The 12,333-nt window shown below is 47.6% G+C and overlaps 1 protein-coding gene across 40 annotated transcripts in view; it reads right to left on the reverse strand.

The window, feature by feature from the left end:
- The window catches only part of RBFOX1 (RNA binding fox-1 homolog 1), a 2,206,955-nt gene that overhangs the window by 52,814 nt on the left and 2,141,808 nt on the right, over positions 1-12,333 (reverse strand). For all 40 annotated transcript variants that reach the window (XM_070063950.1, XM_070063945.1, XM_070063952.1 and 37 more), the window contains one exon: positions 4,456-4,588. In XM_070063950.1, coding sequence (XP_069920051.1) covers positions 4,456-4,588 — 133 coding nt within the window. The remainder of the gene's footprint in view (positions 1-4,455; positions 4,589-12,333) is intronic.

Genomic DNA, 12,333 nt, shown 5'->3' on the forward strand with positions numbered 1-12,333 from the left:
AAGATTCCCAGAGAACAAAGTCCAAAACCCTACACGGACACTGCATGCTTAGGTAGGATTTGGGTAGGATTTTTTTAAAGGTCCTATGGTGCCCCATTATAGCACCCTATTGTATCCTTATGCAAGATAAATGGTATAGACTAGGCACTTGATTTGTAGCTGTTTAATAATTAAGAAGAAGAACATGGTGAGGCCAATCTCACGGGGTTCCTCTGGAAAAGGGAGGGGTCGAGCTGCAGTCTTCTAACACTGGATTCTGCAGAGTCTGGAGGCTTTGTCTCCTGCGTCTCCAAGTGCTATCTTGGTCCACACATCATCAGTTTTCAAGCTCCTTTGAAGAGTAATTACCCAATGTTCATTTCTCCCAAATGTGAGCCCTAAGGAGACAGACCAGACTTTGTGGTTCCTCTATCAAATTCAACTCCAGGATCAAATTCAAGGAGAGATATGGAAAACCTCATCTATTCAGCTCTCTGTGAAACTGTTCCCTAGCTAATATTTTATTTACAATCTGTACATTCCATCAACAATTCAAGTGCCTCTGTCCAAATCCATCTCTGTGGCTTGGGGGTAGTGGAGGTCTGTGAACTGTGGGTGCCTCCCAGCAAGAAGGTAAATAATGCATAGAGGGAGGTGTAAGATTCACCTGTGTGTTGTACACAAGCCAAAAGGGCATTGAAAAAGAGGAGAGTGCGGGCAGCTAATAAAAATTCAATAACTCTATCAACCTCAGCCTAGAAGCTACAGTTGACTGAACCTGTGGCATACAATGGGACTTCCTATTTGTAAGCTTGCATGCACGTCCCCACTACACCATCTATCAATCCTGCAAAGGCAGGGCCATTCTTCACTCTCCTTCTAAGGAAATTGACTCTATAGAGGTTAATTAAGCTACTAAGGTTTATGAGATAGGATTTTGGGGCTCAGTCTAATCTGCCTCAAACCCTAGGTAGGACGGCACGAATCCTAGCCTGCTCCTTCTATCATCACATAGCCTTTTCCATCTGTCTTAGCAATCAACAGGGACTTGGCTGGATGGGTTTAGGGTCTTCTACTTGTTTTGAGGATTCCTTCATCATCCTCAATACAGTCCCTGCCCCCAGAAGGAATATTTATGCATTAATGTCCTTAAAGCATTCAATGTAGGCAGGTGCAAGAAAATAGACGAGGGCTTCTTCAAATCTTGTGTTGGAAGGAGCTTCAGAAAATATCACGAGTTGGACAGAAACATCGAATCTATAAAAGGAAATGGGTGAGTGGAAAGGCATCCTTAGTGGGTCTTACGTGATTATCTTGATGTTGGGAATCACCCAAGGCTCTACAAGTGCAGCCAGGGAGATGTGGTAGCATTCACCCCTTTTCTGTGGAGGGCTGGGAATGTAGGAGCCACATGGACCTATGACACGTGACACACTTTTGGTTCGGATTTTAGCAACCACAGAGATTCACGGTAGAAGCTTCATGAAGAACAGAGGTTTAGGTTGGCAGTTAAATAGCTCTTCAACTGATGACAGGAGGAAAGTAAATAGTTCTTTAATAAATTTAAATTTTATCTTAGGAAAGAATGGGATCATCAGGTATCGAGGAGACTCACAGAACCAGATCCTAATGTGGCATCTCAGGAGATGACTGGACTTAACTGTATCCTTTATTTTTCTCTCTCCTGGGAAGTCTTTCTAAACACCTATGGCTTGGATAAGAACACATTTTGGTGTTGACAAAATACCCTACCTTACCGCCTACCATATTTAACAAAATTATTAGCTTGAATGTCACCAATCCCCACTCTGACTGGAAGAAATACCTCAAAAGATGCTATTTGTCTCTGCCCATTTAGCACTCCCCCAACAAACAAACAGACAAGTAGAAATGAGCAGGGAGCTGAGCTGACTAGGACTGAAGAAAGATGTTAAACACAGAAATCTTCCTTCAGAAGATTTCCTCCAGGAGATTCCTACTAGCTCTGCACCACCTGCATCCCAATGACATCATCTCCTGGAAACAGGAGTGGGTCTCCAGACACTTGGCTACCTGCCTCCACAAACTCAAGGGCGGGCCCCTCTCCCCCAGCCAGCTCTCGTTCTGTGGCTCGCTCTTCTCTAGTCTTTTCCAAGATGAGCTGGTCCCATGAATCCTTTAAGATGCCAGAGCACTCCAGAGAGTCTGAAATCCAAGGGAACTCTCAGGCTATCATCTGAATTCCCTTCTTTTCGACTGAGACTCTGCTCTCAGATTTAGGAAGATGTGAAAACCTCCCATGCCCAGCCCTTGTGGAACCCTCGGTGGAGTCCTGCTCAGAGTTCTTAGTGCTAAGTATGGTTGGAGAATCCTGGCCATACTACTGTCACTACAGAGGCACAATCCACCATCACAACCAAAATGATTAGGCATACTGATGGAGTATTACAATTAAATCCCTTCAGCAGTAGTCAGACACACATTGTTCCACCATTTGGAAGCGCTTGTGTCTCTCCCTGGCGATTGTGGCATTAATTAGTTATGCATGGGTATTCCCGGCAAAGAGCAGGTTCATTATAAGTTAGAAAATTTCAATTTTATAGCAGGTGTGTTATGCTGAGATTTTTATAAATTGTTCATGTGAGGATAGGCCATATAATTTTACTTTATTATTTTTTTTCTGTTCAGTATAGTGTGATGCTGAGGGTATACACAGCAAAAAGCTACAATTACCATGTTCTGAGGTAAGATAATGATTTTCAGACAAACCAACGTGGCAGAAACCTGCAATTTCGCATTTATAGCTTATGAATCTTGCTTTCATAATTACATGAGCCCAGAGGGTAACTTGTTTGTTTCTTTCTTCCTCCATAACTCATTATGTGACCTTGGGAAAAAAAAAAAAAACCTCTATCGCATTTCTGGACTATAAAATGGGCTCAATACTATGAGGATGTAGATGCAAATTTTACTCTCAATGATACCTTAAGACATATGGACAGACAGATAAGGTTTCTGACATGTACATGCATTTTGGAGGATGGGGAGAACTTAGGGCCAGCTGATCTCTGGTTTGTTATTTTCTGCCTTTTTTTTTTTTTTCTGTAACTTTGTCCACTAGGAAGCTGTGAGTTGACTCAACTTTAATTACGCAGGAAAACTGAAAAGCCTTGTCTTCGTCCTTTGCACTCTAGTTTCATTTCTTTATACTCTCAACTTTGTTTTATTTGGAAACACCTCAAATGCTCTATGTTAGAATGGGTGAGACAGGAAAAAATGATGAAAAATATTTCCTTGCCATCATCAGTGTGATGGAACATTGACCCAGGCTAATTCAGGTGACATCAGACGCATAAGCAACAGAGCTGTTGAAAACCACATTTAACCCTGCCTGCCAGTCCTGAGGGTGGCTATATTCTCTCTAAGGACCAGGAAGCCAGCTACGGGTCAGAGAAGCCTCCTGGCAGATTCTCTTGGGTATTGCTGACTTTCCCCCAGAGTAGGGTTTCTGTACGGCAGCATGGTGGACAAGTTGAGCCTAACTACTCCCTGTGATGGAGGGACGGCCCTGCATCCCTGGACTGTACCCCTCGATGGCCCTGCATCTCGTGCTCCTGTCCTGACAACCAGTACCGCTGTTTTCCTTACAAATGCCCCCCTGTTCTAGGGCCACTGCCGTAGAAGCATCCTTCCCTCTCCTATCCTAAGGGCCAGGAATGTTCTCCTGGTGTCTCTAACGAAGGGCAGGAAGAGTAGCACCTCAGCATTGCCAGCCACTATGTCAATGCCTTTTTTTTTTTTTAATAGCATTTACCACCATTTCTTGATGCTCACTTGGCCACACCAAAGTCCCACATAAGGACCCAACAAGCAGCCGGCAGCAAACCCATCTGCATTCCCCTCACAGAGGAGAAAAGAAAGCTAATGCGTTTGTGAAGCACAACCAAAAAAGCATCTTAATTCCAATTCCACTCAACTCTTGCATGTTTGCCTTTGACGCAACACCCAGTTTCTCATCTCACACACAGGTTCATAAACCTCAAAGCACAAGGCGTCTTTGGGGAGGGCAGCGACTACACCCCAGCGATTTTTATGTATGGAAACCTCACATCCCTCCGTGGAGGAATTCAGGGGCAAAAGTGGTCCAACCTCCTTAATAACCAGATGTTTGCAATCATCAGAAATACATCTTAGGCTGTAACCATTTCTCTGTTCTCCAGCATTCAGTCTCAAAGAGAATTTACATAACAACATGTGACATGTCAAATGCTTAAAGGTACCAACCATGACAGGACAAATTACACTCATTTTTCAACACTCTTTGCAAGGTGCACCACTTCAGGCGCGCGCCGGGCTGCATGCTGGGGCCTTTCTGGAGGCGCAACCAAGACCATCATGCGCGGGCAAACAGCTCCGTGCCTCCGGGGAGGGAAGGAAAGAGGGAGGGAGGGGTGGTGCAGGGAGGCCCGCCTTGGAGGGGGGGGCTGCCCCACTTACCCGCCGTAGGCCGGGATCGGGGGCGGGGGCGCCGCAGCCCTGAAGGTGTTGTACACGGTGCGCCCGCGGCCTCGGAGGTGCGCCCCTCGGTAGGCGGCCGCGGCGGTGGCGGCTGGATACGGGAAGCCGGGCACTGTGGGCGAGAGGAGAGACAGAGCAAGGCGGTCAGATGCACACCTGCCCTCTGGGCCACCTGTTCCAGGGCCTTGTCCCTGCAGGGCCAGGTGAGGTCCCGGCTCCCCACCCTGCTGAGATCACGAGACAAAAGGCAGAGAACGGCTGGGTGGGACAGCAGCAGTCACCGGAGAACAGGGTAGGCGACCAACAGAGGAAGGCTCGCTACACAGACTGCAAGGTTAACAGAGACGCACACGCAATGTCTTCTCAACCACTGTACTCCAGGGGACCCCAAAGCGTTTGCGTGGAATGGAACGAAAAGTGTATTCTGGTGCAAAAAAGTTGTGAAATCCATGCCTAACTTTTTTTTTCAAAATAAACATTTTCTGGCTGGCGCCGCGGCTCACTAGGCTAATCCTCCGCCTTGCGGCGCCGGCACACCGGGTTCTAGTCCCGGTTGGGGCGCCGGATTCCGTCCCGGTTGCCCCTCTTCCAGGCCAGCTCTCTGCTGTGGCCAGGGAATGCAGTGGAGGATGGCCCAAGTGCTTGGGCCCTGCACCCCATGGGAGACCAGGAGAAGCACCTGGCTCCTGCCATCGGATCAGCGCAGTGCGCCGGCGGCGGCCATTGGAGGGTGAACCAATGGCAAAGGAAGACCTTCCTCTCTGTCTCTCTCTCTCACTGTCCACTCTGCCTCTCAAAAAAATATAAAATAAACAAACATTTTCCATAAAATTTCTGAGGACCCTTTGTATGCATGGATGTCAAAACACTTTGCACCAAAATACACTTCCCTTTTAATTCCATTTCCTTGAACTTTTTAAAATGCCTGCACATGGGGGCTTCCCAAAGTTGGTGGAAAATTCACAGTATCTTTGAAGTTCATGAACTTTCTGAAGCCCCTTGAGACATGTGTAAATGTACATCTGGATGTGTACGCCCATGCCTGAGTGTATAGTATAAATATGCATATTGTACATATAAATACAAGGTGTATCCACACATTTCTGTATCTCCATGCAAGTGCATACGTGTGTATTTGTTTATCCATACGCACGCATGTCCACATACTAGTAGCTACCTTGGGGCTGAGTGCACCATGGTTGGTTGTTTATTCACACCTCTTTCCCCATCCCATTCTTATTTCTCTTTATGCAGATGCATGACCTGTGAGGATTTCTCACTGAATATTCCCACACATACACATACCACGGGTGCAGTCACCACTCACGTCCCGAGAAACACATGCTACCAGCATCCAGGAGCCAGCTACCCTCCTAAGCAGCCTTTCAAAGCAAACACAACAGCCAGATCTACCAGCAGAGAAGTCTGGGAGCTTCTTCCTGTTGAGAACAAAGCGTGGCCAGGATTTCCTTCCCTGGGGGAAAGTCTCAGCGCCGTGATGAGGAGGCACACGGGGCATTAAGCTGGATAGTTCCTCGGGACCCCTGATACTCCTTCCTGGTGGCTCCATCTGGGACAAGGTGACCCTAGTTTGCATGCGAATCAGGACGGCACAGGGTCCGAAGTGCCTTTGGGAACCCAGCTCTGCCTTCAAGCTTCCCTCGCTTCTCCGAACCTCAGGAGGCTCTCACTACGCTGACCACGCTTGGCCCCAGCAACCAGGCAGGGTATCCCAACCACATCCCACAGAGGGCAGGCCTCCGAGGAAGCCGCTACACCAGGTGAGCCACAGAAAAGGCTCCGAGCTCTTGCCCTGCACCCAGCACACACACACTGCCTTCCCCAGGCTTCCGCAGAGCACCTGACCTCTCAGGAGAGGTCACCATCTCCACCCTGTGTCCAAGAAGCAGCCCACCCACGCCTTCCCACTACACCCGGAATCTGCTCCACGCACACTTCTGCAGGTACTCAGTGAGGTGCATGTAAAAAACAAGCAAAAAGGCACAAAAGGAAGCTGGAGGAAGAAAAAAATGTTCCCGAGAGACAGCAGGGCAGCCATGGGCTGCTCCCCAGCAGGCTGGGGACGGCCACGTTAGTGACCTGGAGACCTAAGAAATACACACGAGGTGTCCATGTGGTACCAACCCACAGAACCTGTTCTCAAGCCCATACCACCTCCAGGAATCACATGGACGGGAACCAACCCAGGGGCCCTGAAGCCCAACTGGCTGCTGTGACCCAGAGTGATCGGGATGGGGAGAAGCCGCCCTGCCTGATGCAACCTATCACATCTTTCTCTCATAATGTGATTAAAGCACTAGGATTAGGGAGCCATGCCAGAGCAACTACATCATTCACTCAAGAACACCAGCAAGGCTATCTTCCAACATGTTTATTGTTGAGGACAAATCATTCGATGGAACTCTCTTGCCAGCCCTGGCAACTGACATCCCCGGATCACGTTTCAGCTAAGCTTGCAAGCTGACAGAGGGGCGTGCCTGAACAGGGCACAGCCGGGAAATCTGAACATCACCAAAGCACCAGCGTCACCACAGGCTCCAGACCCTCGCTGCAGAAAACGGGCAGGCATGCCTCGGACTGCAATTCTATCTTGCCACAGCGCAGAGATTAAGTTTTCGTAGGAACGCTCCGGATGGTGAAGGAGAGAAAATGAAAAATTCACAATGTGGCAGAGCAGCTGGCTGCCCGTGCGAGCAAACCCGGTAATTATGCTGACCCAGGCATTATCACCGGCTACGGGGCCGGTGAGCGAGACAAGATCCCTCTCGGCAACCAGCAGCTCTTGCAGTCGTTCTTGGAGGAGTCAGATGCTGAGAGACAACGTGGAACAGAAGCCCCGCGACACAGTGAGCGGGGCACACACTATCAGAAGCGGAGCGCCAGGGTGCCCTGGGTGCTGTTTCAGGATGGATGCCGCTCCTGAAACAGGATAAGCTATCTGCAGGTCAGACTACTGGGCCCTGTGGGCCCCTCCAAGCAGGGATTGTTGGACGGACTCCTGTCTTGTACAAGGAACACAGGAAAGACCACAAATCAATGCCTGGCTTACATGTCACCTTCCTGGGAGACCAAGCTCCTTTAGGGAAGACACAGAAGGTGCACGGATCACGCTCTGGGCCACAGGCGTCGAGAACAAAGTGCGTGGTGCCTCCACAGCCCCAGGGAAGTACCTGCTCAGCGGCCTCTTCGCTGCTCTGGCTGCAGAGTGGGCAAAGTGTCCCTTCTGTGAAGTCTTCCGTTGGTCATCATACTCAACAAGTATTTCCTTCCCTCCTCCTTGTCCTCCTCTCCCTCCCTCCCCCTCCTTCCCTCTTCCACACCTTTCTTCTCTCCATCGTTCCCCTCCATTCCCTCCTGCTTCCTCCTTTCCCTCCCTCTCCTTCTCTTTCCCTCCCTCTCTTCCTACTTGCTTGCTTCTTTCCCTTCTTGATTTTCACCCTTCCTTCTCATCTATACTTTCAAATTCCCTTTGCAACAAGGCTGCCATCCTCCTCCTCGGCCATTTGACAAACTCAAATAGCTCGGATGGCAGAGTTGAAACTAATGCTGGAATGCAAACGCCATGAGGGCGGTGGTCTCAGTCCACTCTGCTCCTTGATTTACCCTAGTGTCTGGGACTGGGCAGGTACCGGGTACCTGACACTGCCTGGTCACCCATCTGTGGTTAGGCAATGTCTGTCCACCTCCTTCCACACTGTCCTGTATCACGGGGGCCTTCCCACACTCTGCAGAGGAAGAGTGTGCAAGTCCCATTCCCCGAGCTCTGGCGTGATCGCTGGAAAGATGGCTTCCACTTCCACTTCCAGAGATGCTGCACTGGCCCAGAAAACGTAACCATGCACAGAACATGTGTGATTGCAGGGAAAGTGGAGACGGCTGGTATACACGCATTTATACGTGGATTGATCAGAGCTTCCACTTACATTCTCTCTTAATATTATTACTGCAGCACCATTATCAGGTTTGAGATTCTTACTCTGGGGAAAAGTGAGACAAACTCTCCCCCCTTCACACCAGGCAATGTCTATTAAAAGGTACAGAGTCACATCACATGCTCCTCATCGTCCCACACAGTGTTCTCTGAAAATCCAGCAAGAACAGTCCATGAATGCTGCAGTTGTGTGTGCCAACAAGGAACAATAGAACACAACAGTGTTTGCCAACTCAGACTTATCTGATGTGAACTGGCACCTGCTGTATTTCTACCCACATTCATTACAGGGTTTTTCTGCTAGATGGATGGTTTACAATACCATAGTTCCATCTCATGCCCCTAAGACAAATGGCCAATTTTCATGGCAAACAACAACAAAACCAACCCACACCTGTACGTCAAACATTCTTCACACATGGGATGAAAGGGACATGTATTTTTCTTACATGCCTACAAGGTAACTTGACTTACAGATGCTGGAATGGGGCTAAATATATATTTCAAGCATGTGATTAAGGTACAGATTAAACAAGACCAAAATGCTTTTATCCTACAATCACATAGGAACAAAATCTCTGAACCACAGGCTTACTCCGTTACACGACACTCATCTTTTGCTGAGTTATTGTCATCATGCTGTCAATCAACACAGCAATTCAAGAGTATGGGTCCAATAAGTGAGCAAGACATGTTTGATAAATGCAAAGCAAAATGCTAAATGGAAATTCACAATGTCCTATTTCTGGGATGGAGCAAAACCTGGTTAAAATTGAAGTTATATCAGTTGCCATGTCAATTAACTGTAATAAATGTCTCTTTGTTAATCAAGAACAACTTTGGAGACAAAAATGACATCGTATGACAGGCATTTGTGAACCTCAGCGCTGGAGTTAGACCTTTTTCTTCCTACATTTCGGGTGAATAAACAGGTAAACAGATCACCAATCAGGGATTCGGCAAAGTATTTGGGCTGATATGTGGACATCATCCACAGCGTCCTTAGTTCTTGGCCTAAGGAAGATGAGGAAGGGAAACGCCACAGGTTCATCATCCTGGAGAAGTTCCTTCTTAACCCTTACCTAGCGTGAATCAAAGTGAAAAATCTGGTCTCACTGCAGCAAAAATTGGATTTAGTTCATGAGCTAGAAATGAATCTCTCCAAGCAAACAGGGCATGGGACAGGAGCAAGGAACCAACTGCACATCTTACTGACACTTCAACATTCCCAACCCACCCACTCTCAGCCTTCAGCTGGATTTATGCCTGCAGCATATTTTGGGGAGGCCCATGGAGCAATCTTCTCAGTTGTTGGAAGTCAGGAGCTCTATACCATGGAACTCAATGAGATGGAAACTTCAGGCACGTAAGAAGAGGCGTGCTGTGATGTGCTCAACTATCGACACTTTTAAAGGGAAGATGTGTGGGTGTATCCACCAGCCAAATGAGCCATTTACCAAAAGCGTCAACTGCGTGCTGCCTGTCTCCCCCCTCAAAGACAGAATCCCAGTCTCCACCTCAGAGGAGCCCGGGCTTGATGTATTTACAGGGACGAGGGTGTCTCTTCCCTGTCTCTTTTATGAACATGGTGCTTACCTTCGAAAATAAACACAAATGAGATCATCTTGCCAGCCCAGAAATCCCGAGAGAAGAAACACAAAACCAGTGGAAAATACTTGAGGGTTATAAACTGCATATTAAAGTTTTAGAGCTCTGGGAGAGACAGAATAGTAGCAGATGCAAAACCCGACAGGGGGGCAGAATCTGCATCAAAGCCATAAAAATATACAACCGCTTTAATGGGCAATTATTCTTTGCATTTGTGCACTGGTTTGAATTTGCATGAGACTGCCAGATGCCCCGGAAAAGGTGTGCCATTGGAATGGAGGAGGGGCTCTCTCTTTGTCCCACACTTCCTCTCCCTGGGCCCCATAGAGTCACCTTTCACCACCCCTGGTAGGTTTTAAGACAGAGAGATGTTCATGCTAACCTGGGGTTGAATTGTTTCCTGAGTAAGTTACAGTAGGAAATACACCACTCTGGGGGTGCAGATGCATTGCAACAGCAGGTTCATGGGTTTTCCAGGCTCCCCCTTGGGGGACTCCCATTCCGTGTGCTGGGCTATCAATCAAGAAGCCGCATAATCGGTAACACAGCCTCTGCTCATGGAGCAGCAATTTCAGAGGCAGGGCATTGAGCGATAAGCATCACAAGGAGCAGTCAGAAACAAAAAAACTGATAATTTTCCAAACTGCCAAAAAGAAGTTTTTTGTTTAAATGAATCTCAAATAAAAGCCCAGCTAATTGGTTTATAATGCAGTGTCTACATACAACTAGGTCACTCTTTTTAAATGGTGCTATTTGGAAAATTTAATGTTAGAGTGTATTGGGTTCCAGACCAAAACCAAACTGCAACGGCTTTCAAATCTTTAAAATTCCAGTAATTGCAGAGATTTGGGGGAAAAAAGAGGGAGCAGAAGAGGGCCTCATACTTTCAAGTCCTTTACAAAAAGACCAAAACGGCTCCTTCATTTGTGTAATCTCCGGTTGTTGTGTTCACATAAATTTATCCCTGAAACACACATTTGGGATCAACTCTTGTTTCACTACAAAATGCATGTTGATATTAAATACTGCTGTTTAGAAGTGAATAAATCTCCATTTTGGACAAACATTTCCTTATAGGACATCCTCATTTGAAATGCATTGAATAGGAAAACAAAAATTTCTAATTAATGTACAAGTCTAATCACCATTCTCCACATGGAAGAGTAATTTTTCACTGTTCATTTGCTTGGTTTAATCTCAAAACTGACATAACAGAAACGCAATGTCCTATAAATCTCCACTCATTTGTTCCTTTAATATTCATATTCCATTGAACTGCGCCTGCTTGTTGCTGCAGTCCATTACAACATGCAAAAGTGTCGATAAAAATATTATGAAAGGCAAGATGTGTTCCTTCCTGGCTGTGTGCGCCATTTATTTGGGAGAAGACAATAAATGGCTTGTGGATTGTCCCTCGGCCTGCTGCTTGGTGGGTGATTAGTGATTAATTACCTTGCAGCAAATTGACATGGCACGAGGAAATTGACACAGCCCTGATTAATTAACTTTTTATGGGCAGCAGTTACCCACAAACACTGAGCAACATAATTGAATCTCTTTACAGAATGTCATGGTACAAAAGTTTTAGTCAAATCCAAATTAGCCAGAAGTTTCCAGGCTGCAAGAGGTCTGAGGGGAATGTGTGGAAGGAAGGCATTGGCAAGAACGGCAACCGGGAGAGAAACGCACCTTTTTGAGGGAACAAGGGCTGCTGACATGTGCCAGCCTGACTGCCCACACCGAGGTCACGGATGTGAGGTTCGCCTTCAGCTAGACTTTGGGGGTTAGGCTGAGAGAGACCAACACGTCTCGCTTTCATCCAGCCTCACTGTGGCCGATGCTTCTTGACACTTAACTTGGTTCCCGAATTGTCACCTTCGTTCCAACATCGCCTCCCTTCCACATCTTTACCTCCCGTCTCCTGACCCCAGCCACCGTATCCACCACGCCATTCTGGTGTGGTTTGTTTCCGGTTCCTTATCATTCTCTCATCACCTCACTGGATTTTGCAATTTCATTACCCATGTCTCTGTGAGGATGCTCCGAGGACTGCATTGGGGTCACTGCTACCTCTCTTTTTCTTTCTTTGACAGGCAGAGTTTACAGACAGTGGGGGGGGGGGGGGGTGTAGAGGGGGGGAGGGGGAGAGGGAGGGAGGGAGAAAGAGAGAGAGAGGGAGGGAGGGGCCTTCCTTCTGTTGGTTCACTCTCCAAATGGCTGCAATAACCAGAGCTATGCCGATCTGAAGCCAGGAGCCAGGAGCTTCTTCCCAGTCTCTCATGTGGGTGCAGGGGCCC

This window comes from Oryctolagus cuniculus, chromosome 19, assembly GCF_964237555.1.
Source record: "Oryctolagus cuniculus chromosome 19, mOryCun1.1, whole genome shotgun sequence".
Taxonomy (NCBI): domain Eukaryota; kingdom Metazoa; phylum Chordata; class Mammalia; order Lagomorpha; family Leporidae; genus Oryctolagus; species Oryctolagus cuniculus.